Raw genomic sequence first — 20,223 nt, forward strand, 5'->3', positions numbered from 1 at the left:
CTAGGAGAATGATTAATCTACTGCAGTTTAGAATCCCAGAGGCTGTTGATTCTCAGTTAACTCTACTTCTCTTGCTCATAAGCTACTTACTCATCAGATGCTTTTGTGACATCCTTTTGATCTAAGTCCATCAAATCCAGTCTACCTTGTTATTCTTTTGAATGAAAACCAAGGTTAGGGGCAAGAGTGAGGCTTATTTACCTAAGATCTCTTACCAGCTGTGGTTTTCAGTGAAAAGATTTTAATACACTTTCAAGAAAATTTAAACTATACAAACAAAACAAGTGCACACTAGTACAGATATGTGGTCGTTTTATTATTTGAATCCTTTCCACTGAAAACTGAACACAACAAACAGACGTTCCTAGAAGAAATCGGGAACAGAATTTCCTAAAATAGAACAGAATTTCCTAGAAGGAATCAGGAACAGAATTTCCTAAAAATTTATTTATTTTATTTTTAATTGATGGATAGTTGACATACAATGTTGTATTAGTTTCAGGCATACAACATAGTGATCCTATAATTCTATATATTACACCATGCTCACAATGATAAGCAATAATCATGGTTACCATCTGAATCAATGACCTATTTAAGTAGAACCTATAAGAGCTATCCTTTGTAATCTCTTCCACTATATCATAGTACTTTATCATTCTTATTACCCATTGCATAATCCAGGTTCTTCACCTTCTTGGGGATAATATGACATACCCAAAACTACAGAACAGTTCATTTGTGGTTTTGCTCTCACTTATGCTGAGTGTTTTAATGTTCTCTTATTATCTACAATTTTCCTCACATTATGAGATGCTGCTAATGCCATTTTCACTGACGGCTAATTCTAAGTTATGTGACTGATGTCCCTCACTAATTTCTTACGAGGGACAAAGATCTTAGTTGGCATTTATGTATATACTATTCATGTAGACATTTCTTAAATTCATCGAGAATTCTCATGTATCTTTGCTGAATATCATTAGTTTTCAACACTGCCCTAGCACAGTTGCTCAGGTCAACAGTTCCATTTCTGGATATCTAGTTTACCTGCAGAGTATTATGGTAAGTAGTTACACAGAAGCATATGAGGACTTGAGACTCCTGAGCTGTCACCTCCATCATTTAAAAGGTATGTCGAGTACATTAGTTTCCCTTTTGAGCCCCAGTTTCTTCAGTAATTTAATAATGTGATCATTTAATACGCAGATAAAAATGGAAATAGTGTCATCTATTTCACAGGACTGTGATCATTTTAAAAGCTACCATATATAAAAACAGCTAACACAGAAATTGATACATGGTCAACAGTCCACACATATTTCTTGGGTGCCTTCTATGCAACAGTTACTTTCTTTTTAACTTCAGGGATGGTTTTTATTGCGTAATGTCTATAAATTACTCTTACTATAAAAATTTCTTTTTTATTTCATGTTAGTAGAGTACTGCTTACTGGGGTTAACAAACATTCTCTCCACTTCATAAGTCATATTCTATGTGGGAACACTAATAAAATTATGCTAGGCAATCCAAATTAATGTACTTAAGTTTTGACAGTATTGACAGCAACACAAAATCTGAAGGGTGCTATCATTCTGTCCCCATTTCAGATCAATATTTCTAAATCTTCAGGAGATGTGTACACAAAAATCTGACCAGATCATTTACTACAATACTTGTTTATTTTTAAATGACAAATACGGGGCATAGGAAGCACCTGGGTGACGCAGTAGGTTAAGCGTCCAACTCTTTGATTTCGGCTCAGGTCAAGATCTCATGGTTCAAGAGATTGAGGCCTGTATGTGGAGCCCGCTTGAGATTATCTCTCTCTCTCTGTCTCTCTGTCCTTCACCCACTCATGCTAGTACTCTCTCTCTCTCTCTCAAAATAAATAAATAAAACCTTTAAAAAAATAGTTGAAATGACAAAGAGTATCCACTTTCCTTGCAATCTCCAGAGAAATCTTTCATATTCTCTCTGGGGTGTGCAAACTTGCTTCATGAGTGGCACCACAATCCTCCGCCCATCCACTCCAGGAATCTCAAGGTTCTTTCCTGCTAAGCCCTCACTCCCTGTCAAGATCCTTCTCAACCGAGTACTCCATACAGTTAGGCTTGGTATTTAAGTAGAAACCAAACCCATGTACCACCTCAGATCATTTTTATTACATAAGTCAAATGAAACTCATATATAAAAAACAACTTTTAATCTAGAAATAGACCCCCAAACCCAATTAAACGGATATGTTTCCACAGCAAGTCCAAATACATCACAAAATTTAGGGGAATAATTATCAAGTAAAAACGACTATAAATTAGACACTACTCTCTAAATGTGATTATTGCTGTCCAATATCCAAAAATCTTCTTGCAGTGATATTTCAATTGTTTATAACTTTCTCTTTCCCCTTTAGAGTATTTTAAAGCATTCAACAGTGAAAACTATGTGTAGTTCAACCCCATCCATTTCTTACACATGCTAGAAGAAAAGTACTCGATCATTTTTTAAGTAAAAAGAAAAGCCCAAGTACTTTTTAGCTAAAAACAGTTCTACACATGAAAAGTTTCTTCCAGTGAAAAAGGCCACAGTAGTATTTTATGAGGCACATGATGATGAACATAAGCAACAAAGAAATCTTGTGAGCACTTGAACCTGATACTCGGTATTTCTACCATGAATTCTAACAAGGGAAAACAAAGCCAACTAGGAAATCAAAGTTCAAAGTTAAAACTAAACAATTCTTTTTTTTTTAAGTTTATTTATTTATTTTGAGAGAGAGAGACAGAGAGAGCACGCACACGCACGTATGCACATGTGAGAGCAGGGGAGGGGCAGAGACAGAGAGGGAGAGAGAGACAATCCCAAGCAGGCTCCAAACCGCCAGTGTGGAGCCTGACATGGGGCTCGATCCCAAGAACCATGAGATCATGACCTGAGCCAAAGTCAGAAGTCAGATGCTTAACCAAATGAGCCACCCAGATGCCCCTCTTCTCTTTAAAAAAAAAAAAAAAAAAGATTTTAAGTAATCTTTACACCCAACGTGGGGCTTGAACTCACAACCCCAAGATCAAGAGTCACATGCTCCAGTGAGTAAGCCAGCCAGGTGCTCCAGTAAAGCTAAACAATTTTCTAAAATGATCACTCTGTCAAATTAAAAGTTCAAAGCAAATAATATTCAAAAGATCCAAATTCTCTCCTAAAGCAATATGAGCTCTGTAATATTAAACTTCCCCAGGAAATTTCAGCATTTCTGACACATATGTAGGAGAAAAAGACACAGCATGTATATACTAATTTGTACTTATACTCTTTCACAAGTATTGAAGAGACAATGTCCGGAGACCATTGTTTTTAAAAGTCAATTATTTTAGAATAATAGCTGGCTTCTAAATGCTTTGCTTCTACTTAAAACACTTCAAAGAGAAAAGAGCACACACTCAAAGGTACATCATGACATAAATCCTTCAGGTATAACAATCCAAATATTTTTATTTAAAGGCCAAGATCTTACCATCCCAGGTATAAAATATATCCAATTATGCAGCCTTCTGATGGCCTCATGTTTTAAGTCACATAGAAGTGCAGTATGATGACAGCAATGTCTGTACCGACTAAACCCTCTTGGCACTGTGTTACTTAAGGAGATCTGGTACTTTATTTTCAACAAGTGTAGGCGAGTTGATTCTGATTTTTCTTATTAATCAGGCAAACCATACCTACCTCTACTGAAATGTCGTTCCATAAAGAAGCAGACTATTACAGTGTTATAAAGGGGCTCTGGGTGCGGATGCGTGGGAGATTCATTACAGTTTGATTGATGTTAAAATTTCCAAAATAAAAAAGAGGGAAAGAGAAAAAGATCTCTCCCCTTTGTAAAAAAAAAAAAAAAAAGAGGGAAAGAGAGTAAGGTCCTCAGGGGAGTGAAAAGAAAAAAAGAAAGAGAAGGGAGACAGATGGGGAGAATGGGATTTTAAATCAAGCAGACTGAGATTAAAATCTCAGCTCTATGATGTATTAGCAGCGAGACCTTGGCAAACCCAAGGTTCCTCCTCTGCAAAAGTGGGATAATAACAGTTCCTGTTTTGTGGGACTGTTAGGAGATTTGAATGGGATAACATATGGAAAACAATGAACAGAATGCCCCACGTGTAGAAAGTTATCAAAATATTAACTATTCTATATAATTATTATTTTTATCAAATAAATTTGTTAGTCCAATGAGCTATAGCTTAAGCTTACTCTACTTAGGAAGACATTCTCCAACAACATGATATAATTTTTTCAAAACTAAGAAAAGTTACTGAGATCAACACACGTACTGTTTTCAATAAATATTTTCTGGGGCTCTAGCTCCTTAGAAGACATTAAAAGCATAGAGTCAAAAGCCAGAGGCCCCAGGTCTGAATCTCAAAGCTGCCACTTGCTGTGTGACTGCAAGCAAGTATTTACTCAGTGCCTCAGTTTTTGTATGGTAACTGGGAATGATGATATAGGGATGCTGTAAGAACTAAATAAATCAATATATGTAAAAACTGCTTAGGATGGTGTCTGGCACTTTATAGTAAGTGCTATGTCAGTGTTAACGGGGATTCAGTTGTTAATAATTCTCATCCAGAAAACTGTTTACGACCCCAAAGTTGTCCTCTTTTGAACCCAGCTACTCATCAGAGTAACCAGTGTAGGAGACTGTAATTTGGACATGTGTGAGCTCTAAGTCTGAACTAAACCCTTACCCTACAACTCACCAGTTCTCCATTTGTACAATCATGCTCATCCACTTGAAGACTCTATATATCAGAGCTTACTGTCTTCCAAGTTACTAGCAAAATCCAAAGATATGATATAGCTCTGTGGTCTGTGTGTATGCACCAAGCTTAGAGCGATGATCTCGCAGTGGTAAGAATCTGATGTTTCTACTTGTACTTGGTCTGTATTTTCTAACTTTCTGCCATGCACATGTATTGCTTCTATAATAATAAAAGGTTATTTTAAAATCTGGAAATGGAAGAAACACTTCTCATATTTGTCTAAGAAAATAGACCCCACAAATTCCATACCTGTATTTATGAATGATGGCATTAAATAGTTTTCCATCTCTCCAGCAGGTAGTGAAATTTTCACACCGTATTCCAGCATAACCCTCTGTTGCCTGCTGTGTCCACAGTAGCAATCTCTCCTTCGCAGACATATCCTCTGACTCTCCAGTAACATGGATATCAGATATCTAAACACAACAGAAAGTGTTAAAATATTAGGAAGAAAGCCAGCTCAGACTGAGAAACTACTATGTACCAAGCACTTCATTAGTGTTATTTTACTTAGTCCTCATAACTCTCATTGGAAAGCTAAATGTATTTTTCCCATTTTACATACAGGGAAACTGAGTTTCAAAGAGGTTCATAGATAGAAAAGGAGGATTTAACCTAAGCACCTAATTTTTTTTATTATGCCAAAATGTCACAGCACTGAGAATTCTACATTCGTCTTTACTAATCAGATCTGTAAAATAATCCAACCAAAGGTTTTGCCAAGTTCAAATGGATCCAAAGTAAAACCTACAAACTAATCTTTATTACCACCTGCAGAGCAGGATTTGATCTGACAGGTATTCTGTGTAAAGAACAAAGAAGGAAACTAGTACCTTCCCCAATTAACTACATTACATAACAATTTGACCTAAAGTCTCTTTAATTTTCTCATGAGTCCTTTCTCAGTTTACTCAACAGGATACCTTTATTAACTGATTTTTTTCCCTATACTTTGTTCATTTTCATTTAATTTTCTAAAAGTCTCTTTCACTAAGTAAAACAGGTCACCAGTTCACATGATTGACATTTTCTTAAGAACCTCTCTAACAAGGGTCCTACTTAATCTGCTGATAATGATATTAAGGCACAAAGTGACTTTACCAGGGGTCACACAGTGATTCCAAAGCTGGGATTAACACCAAGAAACAACTGTTCCCTCCATCAGTGCAGGATGAAAGCCAAGGGATCAAGAAAGACAGGCGGGAAGCCAGGATCAGGATGAGTAAATAAAGAATTGGAAGCAATATATAGGGAGGCACAAGTCATTTTGTAACAGGAAAAAAATCACTCAAGTCATGAGGTTGGCTTCTAGTTCTGGCCACTACTCCCACAGCTTTGAATAATACATTTCATGTCTGTGAGTCAACTTCCTCATCTATAAAATGAGGAGGTAAGAGGGAGAAGCAGATCATGTTTAAGACTCTCGTCAATCTAGTCTTGCCCAGAGACTGTAAATACAACACAGAAGTCAGAGGTCAGAAGAGCCAGAGTCAAAGAACTGAAAGTAGAAAATTTTACAGTCCCAGACTGAAAAAAGCCTTTGACATGCAGCAGTGCTAGGCTCAGACAGGAAGCCCTTTATTCCTCCCAGCTGCCACAAGAGCCGGAGGCCAGGCCAACCAGGAACCTGGTGCAGGCTGCAGCAGCAAAAGCCCACGCCAGGCCTGGCAGCCTCTAACACCACCACCTGGACATGATGGCGGGAGCCACACACACCCTTTCTCCAATATTCTGCATAGATCTCCATGCCCTGCAGAGCTTGCTCTCAGCCACAGTATGAGACATGCTCCTTGACAAATGATTTGAAAGATGAGCTCAGGGTGTGCCTGGGTGGCTCAGTTGGTTAAGCGTTCAACTCTTGAGTTTGGCTCAGGTCATGATCTCACAATTTGTGAGTTTGAGCCCCTGTCCAGCTCTGTGCTGACAGTGTGGAGCTTTCTTGGGACTCTCTCTCCCCCTCTTCCTCTGCCCCTCCCTTGCTCGATCTAAATTAATTAATTATTTTTATAACAAAAAAAGAAATAAATATGAGCTCATGGTCTCAATTTAATCATCTTTTCTAAGAACCTGTGCTAATCTCCACAGCATGAAAAGAACTATGTGCATGCATGAACACATTATATAGTATATACAGGACAAATTCCTTTTTTTTTAAATGTGGGGAAATAAAGAGCAGAAAAATCACCAATGTTATTCCACCCCCAACTTCCAACTGATACCCTGATCTGAAATTATGCTAGAGAGCCCTTCTAGTACATCCCAGGAGTTTAAATTCCATCTCCACCATTTATGTTCAAGTTACTCAACTGTTTCAAGACCATCCTCTGACTTGTAAAATAATGATGGTAATAGTTATTATGCTAGGTCATCAGAATTCAACACGAACACAGTGTAATGTCAGCAACTTTACTGTTGTGGTTATTATTATTCTTTTTTACAAAGGGAGAAGCAAAAATTTGGCTTTATTATTCTCCCAATTCTCCTACTGTAAAGAGAAGTAAAAAGTTGTTTTTTTTTTTAATGTTTATTCATTTTGAGAGAGAGAGAGCATGAGTGACAAGTGGGGAAGGGGCAGAGAGGGAGACAGAGTATCCCAACCAGGCTACCCACTGTCAACACAGAGCCCAATGCAGGCCTCGAACTCACAAACCATGAGATCATGACCTGAGCTGAAATCAGGAGTTGGACACTCAACCAATTGAGCCACCCAGGTGCCCTGAGAAGTAAAAAGTTTTTAAATTTGTTGCCTCAAGCAAATCAACATTTATAAAAACAAGGGTTCAGAGAAACAAATCTAGGAAACTATAAACAAGAAAGTTATGCCTCCCGGCAAAATCTCACAAGAGACTTCTCTTAGTCTTTACAAATTATAAAATCAACTGCTTCTGGGAACCCTTACCACAAGGGAGCTCCGTGGGTGGTAATCACAACTAAATAAAGAAAAGGGAGAGAGTTGAAAAGGCGGGAGACTATTTTCTGCTGGTCAAGAACGTTCCATGCCAGTCCAGTCACTGAATTATCTCTTCACAAGGGAAGTCAGTAAATTTCAACTACAAGGTAAGTTTAATAGGTTCAAGTGCTGATCAGCATTTTATCCCAGGAAGGATATTAAAGGGGGAGTTCTGAGGTCGAAAAACGGTCTAAACATCAACCAGGAGAAAGCAGTATGGTCTAATTAAATAAATTTCCAATGGATGAATTTCAGATTGTTACTCCCACACACTACTTCAGGTTATTACACATGCATACACTATTTAAAAAGCTGTGATTTTCAAATGTATATTCAAATATTATGAACCAAACTTTAACATAATTAAAGACTACTAACACACTGACTCATTTTCAGCTTTTCCTGCCATTTCCAATTACCTGAGTATTATTCCTATAGGGAAACTCAAGGTATTTTTTAAAATGTCCTGTTACCATTAACTACTACCTCTCTTGAGTATATCAAACTTTTCATGATACTGTGCAATCAAAACCAAAATGAAAAATAAATTAAACTCTAAAATTTATGTCTGCAGTTGTCATTGATGACTCCTGATTTAAAATCTATGCATTCAGCACAACAGTCTGAACCCTCCCTCAGTGAAAGGTCAGGTGTGGTTCTAGGAAGTAATCAAGCTTCCTCCTTTCAGATCCTGAAGTCAATACGGAGACCAGAGAAGGTTTCCATTCATGCTGCCTGGGTTCAAATTCCAGCTCCAAGAGTAAACGGGACCACAACCCAGAGCCATCCACATCATCTAAAATCCGTTTTCCTCATTTAAAATACTTAAATTATGACAGAATTTCTACCTCTTTTGAGTGGTTCTAAAGATTCAGTAAAATAAATCCACATCAAATGCTTAGCACAGTGCCTGGCATACAAATGTTAGCTTCTCCCACCACAATTTTATTAGTAGTATTTGCCACTTAAAGTTTCTCACCAACAATCTGTCAGCTAGCACCTAAAGCAAACAAAATCCGTTACACCAGAGTTCCTTTTGGAAACTTGAAGCCCTCATGCCTCACATCCAGGTCATTGCTGGCCACCACCCAAATTCGAGCTCTTCCTGTCACTGAGCCTCCTGAGCCTGTATTTCATCCCTGTCTCATCTCTCCTGACCCAGCTTGCCACCACTCTCAAGCTTTCCAGAAATATCTATTCCAGGGTAAACAAAGGCTCCTAAAACTTCAGTACCTTCACTGCCTCTACTATTTTACTGAACTTGGTCTGTCCCTCTCACCTCCGGTCAAGTCCCACATACCACCAGGCAGGGCAAGCATATTCTAATCCCCCAGTGATGCAAAAATGATAGTTTTCAAACCGTGACCCATAGGTACAAAGACCTCACTTTTACACTGTAGGCCACTCACTCTTATATCACCACCTTCTTCTCCTTAAAAATGATCCCTGTGGGTGGGAGATGGGCTAGATGGGTGATGGGCATGAAGGAGGGCACTTGTAAGGAGTACTGAGTGCTGTATGTAAGCGAATCACTGAATTCTGCTCCTGAAAACAGCACTGCACTGTGCACTAACTAAAATTTAAATTAAAAAAAAAAAAGATTCCTGCATCCCCCAAAGATCTGACACCTGGCTCAGTGTGTACCTGGCTCCATGCTGTGCCACATCCTCACAGTCCTTCTTCTCTCCACTTCATCCACTCACACATCTATTGCTACGTCCTGGACCTCATCATCTTACACCAGAACTAGTCCGCCTCCGATATTTAACTTCCGATAGTGACTTCCTGTTCTTCTACCACTTTCATTCCCCAACCCTAGGTAAAAACCACTTATCTGGCTTCACTTACATCTCACATTGCTTGATATGCCTCATTATGATCCATTCTATGAGCCCTCTTCTATCTTCACCTCTTTCTCTAGCTGGCCTGCAACACGTGATTCACCACTTCAACCAACTTCCTCAACTCCCTCACACCCTTCTCCTCGCCCTGCAAGCCCCCAGCCAAACCGCAATCCTGGCCAAGTCAGCTGCACGTCTCCCCTACTCTTCCCTATGCTATAAAGCTCTACTAGAAAACTGCAGTTCCATGTGGACTGCTGCCACCACAGGTTCCAGGTCTGCAATTCAGCTAAGCACGCTAAGAAAGCTGGCACTTTTTCTTGGTGTCCTAATTGGCCGGTTTTTCTATCCCTCACAATCTCTCTTTCAATATTCTTTACCATTTGCACGAAATTCCCTACCGTACCACTTCCTTATTTACGTTTAGCGTTCACTTTTTAATCTCCTTCTTTATCGAGAAAATAGCAACATGAGTAAGAACTCCTTCACTGCCCTGCCCTGCTACCAACAAACTTGGCTTTTGCATGACCTGCTTTTCTCATATGCTCAGAATCCTTCCACCTCCTGTCTCCTGGGGAATTCTCACTCTATCAATCATCCCCTCCACATCTGGGTCGTGGCTCTCAGTATTTAAAAATGCCCATCTCAGGGTGCCTGGGTGGCTCAGCCAGTTAAGCATCTGACTCTTGATGTCGGTTCAGGTCATGATCTCACAGTTCATGAGTTTGAGCCCCACATCAGGCTCCACACTGAAAATGCCCATCTCTTCCATCCTAAAACAAAAATAAACAAGATTTATAAACTCAATTCCCTCTTTTCTTATCACTGTCTCTCTCTTCCAGTAAAGCAACTGAACAAAAAAAAAACCCTCTGTAATTTTCATGTTTTTTAAATAGACTTTATTTTTGTATTTTTTAGCTCTATTATCTTTACTCTTCAACCTGCTGTGATGTGGCTTCCATCCCAATCACTCCACTAAAACTAAGTAGCGGTGACCAGACAGGAAAGTGAGGGAGCTTCCTGCTTGTGACTCGATTTTCCCAGGAGAAAAAGGAAATCAGATGGTAAAATGTAACAGAGCAAGTTGTAAGCACGAAAGGAGGGAGGTCACGTGGTACCTGAAGAGCTGAAAGATATTGTGAGCAATCATCTACGACCTCCTCTTCCATAGTCTCACTTAATCAATAAGCACTCACAAATGTCTGCTAGTACCACTACGAGGAGTTGGTCATACAACCACCCTCATGGAGCCTGCAATTTAATGACAGAAAAACATCACAGAGAAGAGCTCAAGGGTTGCTTTCCAATCTGTCCATTCTCCACTCCTGATCTGTCTGAGGCATCTGTCACTGGCAGTCTTCCTCCCTGACTTTCCTGATGTCACTCCTTCCTGGTTTTCCTCCTGCATCCTTGGCCATTTGTTCTCAGTTTGCAGTAGAGGCTCCACTGCTACCCTTCCTTTAGTGCTATTCCCCAGGCTCAGTCCTCAGCACCCCCACTTCTTCTCACGCCTCCTGTACAATCTCACCTTCTACAATGGTTTCAACTTCCCCCTTCATACCAATGACTCTGGGATCCCCATGTTGCTCCCAAAACTTACCCCTGAACATAAGACCCATAAATTCTAACTCCCTAATGAACACTTCTGTCAAAATAGTAAAACCAATCATATATTGAGCACTTCAGTGAGCCAGTGAGTTGAAGCACTTCCCAAATATCATCTCATCATCATTAGATACAATCTCATTTTACAAATGATAATGAAGCACAAAGTGGTTATGTGACTTGCTCAAGTGCACACAAACTACTAACAGGTAGAAGTAACACCTGAACTTGCATCTACCTGGCTTCACTGTGCTTTATCTCACAACCTCTTCAAACCCACTATAGAGAAAGCTGAATTTCTCTTTCTCCATCTCACTCTTCCTTCTGTATCTGTAGCTCAGAGGATGGCCTCATCATTTACCCAGTTGCTCAGAAATCAAAAACGCTGAAGTCATCCTCGATGCCTTTATCTCCATCTGTACCTATCTTCAATTGGTCACACAGTCCTATGCAGCCTCTTCTCTCCTCCCTCCCCTTCAACACACACCCCCAAAAATTCCTCATACTACAGCCCCACTGAACCACTTCTTGTTCCTTCAAGAACAATACATTTCCACAGGACACTATGCATTTATATATGCTGCTACTTACCTACAGAATGCCCTCACCAGCTGCCATCCCACTCAACCCCTTCACTCATCCATCTCTTTGAAAAAGCCCCAGCTGATTCAATCTCCAGGGTCTGTGAGAGATGTCCCACCATCCTCTCTGCTTCCACAGCAGCGCATACACACACTACTGTAATAGCACGTGTTGTGTATTATTATCATCTGTTGATATATCTTCTGTCCCTCTAATATGTGAGCAAACGTACACAAAATGACAATGTCTTATTCATTTTAGCATTACAGTGTCTTAACTCTGTCACTGCTTGGCACATAATAGACAGTAAATGCCCATGAGCATATATCTTTGTGATTGAGTTAGGCACCTCTGGAATTTAAATTATTTCATTCAGGCAACCAGGATACCCTTGATCACTTCTGCTTTAGCATATACGTCAAGGTCCCACACAGGAAGGAGAGGCTTTATTACCTACACTGTGCAAACTCCAAGCAAAAAAACTGATGCACCCATAAAAATGTCACTCAACCATTTTTTGTAGGTTTTTGCTTACTATCTAAACAGTAAAAATGACATATTTGGCAACATTTTCTAAAAAACTTATTTTGGCACTGTGTAAAAATAACCTAAATCTAGTATTCTCCAAGTTCAAGGAAGAGTATGATGGGAGGAGGCTGACATGTTTGAATTAAAATGTCTTTATATCCCAAGTCCAAGTGAATGCCAATGTCAATCTTACAGTATCTTTTAAGACAAAATTATGATAAGTCTAGAATGGTATGGGGTTCAGCAAAGCTTCCACCTTCTTCTAGAACTGAGTCTCACTACTGGAAATTTGAAGTTCGTATGAACTGTCAAGTTTTGGTCTGGCTTTCCACTTTACCTATAATCAAAATAATTCTTTCTGCTTATTTTCCTTAATTTTTCAACTAAGCAACTTCACTGACTTTTTTTCTGGCTTATCTGCTTTAAATGTGAAATTTCAGTAAGTAGTTTTCACTTGAATTACAGAGGAAATGTTATTTCCTTCCCATAAAGTCAAGAATGTGGTTGTGCCGTGACATGGCCAGAGCAAGAAAGGGTACTTGGCCGTCTACCACCACTCTATTTATGTGTATTCCTCTTCCAAGAGGACAGTCCAAACCGAAATTTGGAAATCTACAAGGTTTTTATGTGAAGAGCAAGTATTTTCCAGAGCCCTGACAAAAGCTGGTTTACAGAGAACAGTTCCAAGCTTTAAAAATACACAACATAAGGCATTCTCAAAAATGGCATGGTCATGTTATTAGACAGTGGGTTCTCCAAATGGGATTCTAAAAGTATTGTTCCTACTGGTAAATCTCAGAAAAATCTAACCATTTGGATAGGAAGTCCCAAAACCCATTTGAATTAAAAATATGCCTGCTGGCTATATATTTTGGCAAAATTATTTTAAACCATTTAGGGCATTAAAAAAGAATCCAGATACCAAGTATATGAAGTCATTTTCATAGTTCAGGATCCTGAGCCTTGAAAATAAAGAAGTCACCATATCTGTTTTTTTTTCTTTTCACTCCATATAAGATCAAAAACTGAAATTAAAAAACCAAAAACCTCAGCCTAAAAAAAATGCTACCAACAAAACAAAAACCCTCATACTCTTTCCTACATTCACATCCCTTATTCCCACATCACCTCTACCCTTACACTCAACACTAAGATTTTACTACATAATTTCCTTTTTTCCTCTTGGCAGAGCTGAGACAACATACAATGATTGAAACATTAATAAATGGAACTAAAAGAAGGCCCAAGGGGCTTTAGGAGAAGTCTCTGGGCAGGGGAGGGGGAAAGGGTGCAGGGGGACATTATTCAAACAGAAGAAAGAAAGCCTGACCCAAATTCACACAGTTCTAACTGCGGTAGAACCAAGCATGTGCCTGCTCAGGGATGAGTTTTGTTTCATAGTGCACATCTGACCAAATGCCTCATAGAGCACCATCAGGAAATGTGAACCACAGTCTCACCAAACAGCTCAGAGACACAATACACACCCAACAACAAATGGACTGTTTGCTTCTGCAAATGGAACCAAAGAATCCAGTGTTGGAATTCTCAAAACATAAAAGCATGAGTTGCTCCAATGCTCCTGAAACCTCCCCATGGGTGTTGACTCATTGTGCCACTCAAACTCATGCATCTGCTAGCTTCCCACATCCCTAAGGAAGACACGAGCATCAGTAACATGGATATATTAGCTGTCCCAAGACTGTTTCTAGGGGAGAGGAGGGTCTTATATTCCCTGTTTTCTCTCTTTTCCCACTACAAACTATCGAGTGGCAATAATTACTATCCTTGGTCTGGACCATCACCTCTAGTCTCCAATGTCAATACTAAGGACATCCTTTAAGACACAGTCATGAGACACCTGGAATAATACTGGGCTCAAGCGAGCTTCCACCTCCTTCTGGAACTAAGCCTCAGTGTCTGGATTAGTAATAGTCTCCTAACTAGTCTCATTGCACCAAGTCTTGGCTTACTTTCAAATGCCATTTCAGGTTGTTCCTGACTCCACAGCCACAGTTTTCCAGTTCAGTTTTGGCTGCTCTCTCTAAAAAAATTTTTTTAACATTTATTCATTTTTGAGAGATAGAGACAGAGTGCGAGTGGGGGAGGGGCAGAGAGAGAGAGAGAGAGAGGCACAGAATTCGAAGCAGGCTCCAGGCTCTGATCTGTCAGCACAGGGCCCGACGCGGGGCTCGAACCCACAAACTGTGAGATCACGACCTCAGCCGAAATCGGACACCCAACCAACTGAGCCACCCAGGTGCCCCTGGCTGCTCTCTCTAGACTCAAGCCATCTCCTTCCTATTCTATGATCGAACTATCTGAACTTTGAACCATGTGAACCACATGCTCCCTCTCTCCTAGGGTCCTCTGTTCAAGCTACTACTCCCCTTGGAACATTCTCCTCATACTCTGCCTAACATGACACAGATTAGGTGCTCAATATCTGCTGAATAAGTGGAGGGAGGGAATATATAATGCAAGATCAGAAACATGTTTCATGTTTTCATTTGAGATGAGTGAGTTTTAACCTGTCATGTCATGTAAGACTTGTCATTTTAGAAAAGTAAAACGTTTCCAATTAAGCTCACTTTCCAATAATGATAGAATGCCCTGACTACTGCACAAAAGTACCCAGCAAGCTCAAGCCCAGAGAGTACTCAGTGAGAACCCAACATTAAGCAGTGAAACTGAGCTTCATCTAAATCATTTTTCTAAAACAATTCCATAAACTTGACACAACAGACTACCTCAAAATGCCTTTCCAATAAAAGAAAACAAGCCAACATAACCCATCTCATAGCACACTCTGATTTTATTCACAGCTTATTACTAGATGACCCACTTACTGCTAACTGAATTGCAACAGCCTCACTGTGCTGGTCAGCTGAGGCCATATATGTGAAAGTCCTCTGAGCAAAGTCAATGCCACCAGACAACTGGGAGATAGGAACACCCTATTTTTACAGATGTTGTCATGGTTCTGGCATGCACTAAGAACACAAGAACAGCCAAACTGCAAAGCTGAGTCAGATACTCCCTAAAAGATTCACTTTTTTAAAAAATGCATGTATTTCATTCTTCTATACAAGGCAGATCATGCAACATTTATTTTTTTATTTTTTTAATAACTGCAATTTGTTGAAAAGATTAAAAAGCTTAATCAAATTTACTACTTAAATAACTTATGTGTAACATGGGAAAGGCAACATCTCTGAAGTAAAAAGAACTAAGATATTCAGCTTAGAGAAAGCTATAACTATACTTAAGGATTAAGGAATCAGGGGAACTCAAGCTGAAAGCACCCAAAGGCACTTGGAGGATTCCCTCGTTTCACTTGTGAGCAAGCTGAAGCTACAAGAAGTGAAGTGACTTGACCAGCATCTCCTATGGTAGTAGAAGGCCTAGGGTGTGGACTTGGGTCTTCTAAATTCCAATTTAGAATCTGCAAGAAGTTTCTCCTTCACATTTACAAAAGAAATCTATCCTTACAACTCCCACTAATTTTTTCTCTGGGTCAGTAGCCACAGTGGGTGCTTCCTTTCAGTGTGCCTTCTGCTGGGAAAATGGCTGTCCACACATAGGTCACGAAAGAGCACCCTCTACCTTTGCCTTAACCCCTGAAGTCAAGACCCTTTTCACCGGAGCTTCTCAGTCTCTATCCTGGCAAAGTAGCTGATATATAAAATTCTACACATTTTCAGAGGAAGCTACACCCTTGGATCTCTGACATAAACTGAAGGTCAGGGTTCACAGTAATTTTCCTCACTAAACACAACACCTTAACTGACAGCATTTCCCCCACAGAACGGTAGATTTCCCCCTGGCATCATGCTCTCTTCTACTCTCATACCAGAACTACGAACGATAATGTCTCTGAAATGTACATGTACTAAGGTGTCCATAACCAATATGAGCTCCAAGAATTGGCTCATCCCAGGGGTTATTTCTATTCCGACAGGTTGACAAAATTTTTAACTAATTACAGAGTTAGATGAATATACTGTCTGACAAATGATAGGTATTCAGTAAATATTTGCTTAAGATATAGTGAGAGGATGAGTAGAGTTGGGGAGACAGAAGGAGGCAGCCTACTCTGCTTATGCATAATGCCTCATGTCCATAGGAACGAAAGAAATGCCCTGTTACGAATTTGGAAAACATATAGCTTTTCTACTCAGCAGATGGTTACAAGATGTTTCCTCTTTTCCACAGCAGCAGAAGACACTAATAAGATAGAAGTTATCAAGTACTTAACCAGAAGTTAAGTAAGTCCTTTTCACATATATTACCTCATTTAATGCTCAAAACACACCACCCTGTTTCACAGATGGGGAAAATAAGACTGGGTTAAATTTTAGTCTTCTGATTCAAGATTTCATAAGTTCCCTTTCCTCTGCCACCCCAAATCTGTACTGACTTCTTAAAACATTCCAGAAAAAGCTGTGCCTACCAGTGAACCATCTCATTTTATAAAAGCAAAAACTGATCTAATGGACACAGTAAATATAGAAATGATAGGTAATCAAATGTTCTTCCTTGTACAACACAAAACAACTATTGGTTTCAGAGGGTTGGACACAAGAGTGGTATCAAAGGAAATTCAATTCCTTCATATATTTGTTAAAATAAAAGAGGTTATATTCTATTTGAGAGAGTTCTGGTATGAAGAAGAATGAAAGCTGCACACTGGAAAAAATGGACCTCAAAATTCTTCTACCTCCAGAATTTCTTAACATAATTGTTTCACGAGTAAAAGTGTAACAATGAGAGGAACACTGGCACAGAGCCGTGGAAGGTTGTGCCCTGTGTTCAATTCCAGACCCCACCACATACTAGCCCTGTGGCCTTTCTGGGCCTCAGTTTCTTCCCATGTAAAGTATCTCCTCATGGAGATGCTGAGAGCCTAAAACAACACACACACAGGGTTCAGAACAGCACCTGCCCCCAGTGAGCAGAGGTAACTGTGCACCAGGTGGGGACTACTGCATAAACTCTTTGATTCACACTACTCGACAATGTAGTCAGACAAAAGCAAATCCCATATTGAGTTTGTCAACACAGGCAAATATTTCCAAGCCAAGATGTTTGCTTCCAAAGACAACCTCTTCAAAGATGTTTTAACTATTTTGGCAGAAACAAATGTAATCAACACATTTTTAGTCAGTGCTTCCAAGTTTCAAAAATGTGTGAAAATGCTCCACAAAATATTTTTAACAGCAAAGATGGCACAAATATTTTGAAAATTCTATCTGGCTATAACGGTCTCCCTAAAAGGAAGAGTTAAATAAAGGACAAAAGCAAAAAGTTGATAAAGTTCAAGTACTAATGCTTTAAATTTAGGAAATGCTCATTTATTTCTTAATCAAATAAGGGGGAAAATATAACTATTCTCTTTGTACAGCAAAGGCTTTAAATTTTTGCACGTCCTTCATTTAATTGAAAAGATCAAAGCATTGTAATACTGAAAAAGACCCAAATTCTATGCAACTATTTCAAAACAAAATTTTCAGAAACTGGTTATGAAATCCAAGTAACAACTAACAATGGTAAACATTTTTAAAAATTAATAAATGCCTTCTCATTTTAAAAGATGAAATAGTTCAGAAAGGAATGAGTTAGTCAACTGTAAACCAAATTACCTTTGTTTTCAAAATTAGTAGACCAAAGCTATCATATAAAAGGAAAAGCATTTAGATTTTATCCTAGTGCTTGAATTCTAATAAAGAATTCTGGAGTCTAAGATTCATAAAAGACTTGGCCAAAGAAAATAATATCAAATAATTATATTTCAGCAAGTTTGAACATTAATATATTCTTCTAACATTTTGAGGTGGTTCTCAATTTAAGTTTTAAAATATGAAGGTTAATTAAAAATTAAACTCTTCATTATTTAGAGACTGATAATATAATTTCTACAATATCCACACTCCTTATTTCTCATCCTCTCTCCTTGGCTTCTTTCCTTGGTTACTGAACTATACGTTGGCAATTCACCAAAAGACGAAAAGGAACATAGGAAGAGTTTGGCTTTCATTAGTTAATAAGTGGCTACGCAGTATGGTGGGAAGTTAAAGTTCTTCATGATTACCATCCCAGAGGCCTAACTTCCAGGTAACTAAGTTTACAGTCATGGTCCCTGTCATTTGTTCTACACAAACAATGGGATATACTCCACGCAGAAAAGAGCTATGTTTTATTACTCTCAAAGTGCCTCGTTTTGGTTCAATATATAACAGGTACATAATAAGTGCCTGACAGAGAAATAAAAGAAGAGAGAGATGGAGGGAAGGGTGAAAACAGTAAACAAACAAAAAGGTACGCAGTTACATACATGAATTCATAGATATTTAAAAGTGAAAGAGAGGTATACGGGAAAAGGTAGGTAACTTGTATCAGGTTAAGAGTTCAGCTTGGTAAAAATATGTGGGTCAAGCTCTTCCACTTACTGGTTGAGTGACCTAAGCAAGTTATTTACCTTTCCTAAGGCTCAGTTTCCTCCTCTGTAAAATGGAGCTAAAAATAGAACCATTCCATAGGCTTGCTCTGAAGATTAAATATCACAACAGTGGAGTGTCTGGCATATAGTAGGACTCAACAAATACCATTATTATTAATAGCAGTTTCATGATTTAGTCCAATATTCTCCTCTTCTAGGAAATGAAACTGAGCTTAAAGAAATTTAGGGGCGCCTGGGTGGCGCAGTCGGTTAAGCGTCCGACTTCAGCCAGGTCACGATCTCGCGGTCCGGGAGTTCGAGCCCCGCGTCAGGCTCTGGGCTGATGGCTCAGAGCCTGGAGCCTGTTTCCGATTCTGTGTCTCCCTCTCTCTCTGCCCCTCCCCCGTTCATGCTCTGTCTCTCTCTGTCCCAAAAATAAATAAAAACGTTGAAAAAAAAATTAAAAAAAAAAAAAAAGAAATTTAAAAAGTCCAAGTCGTACAGCTCTCTGGGCCAAAGGCTGACTAGAACTCAGACCTCCTGCCTCCTGGGCCCCAAATCCGCACTGCTTATCAGAAAACCTACATTGAGGGGGACCTGGGTGGCTCAGTCAATTAAGCATCCGACTTCAGCTCAAGTCATGATCTGGCAGTTCATGAGTTTGAGCCCCATATCGAACTCACTGCTGTCAGCCTGTCAGCACAGCACCTGCTTCGGATCCTCTGTCCCCCTTTCTCTGGCCCTCCCCCACTAATACTCTCCCAAAAATAAGTGAATATTACAACAAAGGAAATGAAAAGAAAAGAAAAAAGAAAAACTACATTGAGAAGAGAACAAGATGCAAATGCTAAGCTAGGGTGATGCTGGTTCCCCAAATTCAGCATTTTTAAGAAACATGCTTTTTTTAAATGTTTTTTTAACATTTATTTATTTTTGAGAGACAGAAAAACAGAGCTTGAGCAGGAGAGGGGTAGAGCAAGAGAGGGAGACACAGAATCTGAAGCAGGATCCAGGCTCTGAGCTGTCAGCACAGGGCTCGACGCGGGGCTTGAACTCACAAGCCACGAGGTCATGACCTGAGCTGAAGTTAGACACTTAGCCGACTGAGCCACCCAGGCACCCGGAAACATGCTTTTAAGAAGTATATGTCTAAAACATATGCCACGTTCTCTTATGCTCCACTAAAAGATACTCTGATCAAGTTAACTCAGGGGTAAGGTGCTTCCCATAAACATTCCAGATAATTCTACTGCAAGGACCCTGGAGTCACACTTGGAGAAGCATTGCTGTAGAAATAAGAAGCATAGGGACCTTCCTATCCATAGTCTTGGGCATTAGAATCATCTGTGGAGCTGTATCCTTATCTATTACATTAGAATCACAGGGGTGACATCCAGGCACCTGTTTGTTTTTTCAATTTTTTTAACATTTTATTTATTTTTGAGAGAGAGAGAGTGTGTGAGCAGGGGA

The 20,223-nt window shown here is 39.4% G+C and overlaps 1 protein-coding gene across 22 annotated transcripts in view; it reads right to left on the bottom strand.

The window, feature by feature from the left end:
• Positions 1-20,223, bottom strand: part of DST (dystonin) — a 372,684-nt gene that overhangs the window by 194,455 nt on the left and 158,006 nt on the right. For all 22 annotated transcript variants that reach the window (XM_047859452.1, XM_047859460.1, XM_047859447.1 and 19 more), the window contains one exon: positions 5,058-5,224. In XM_047859452.1, the coding sequence (XP_047715408.1) occupies positions 5,058-5,224 (167 nt within the window). The remainder of the gene's footprint in view (positions 1-5,057; positions 5,225-20,223) is intronic.

This window comes from Prionailurus viverrinus, chromosome B2, assembly GCF_022837055.1.
Source record: "Prionailurus viverrinus isolate Anna chromosome B2, UM_Priviv_1.0, whole genome shotgun sequence".
Taxonomy (NCBI): Eukaryota; Metazoa; Chordata; class Mammalia; order Carnivora; family Felidae; genus Prionailurus; species Prionailurus viverrinus.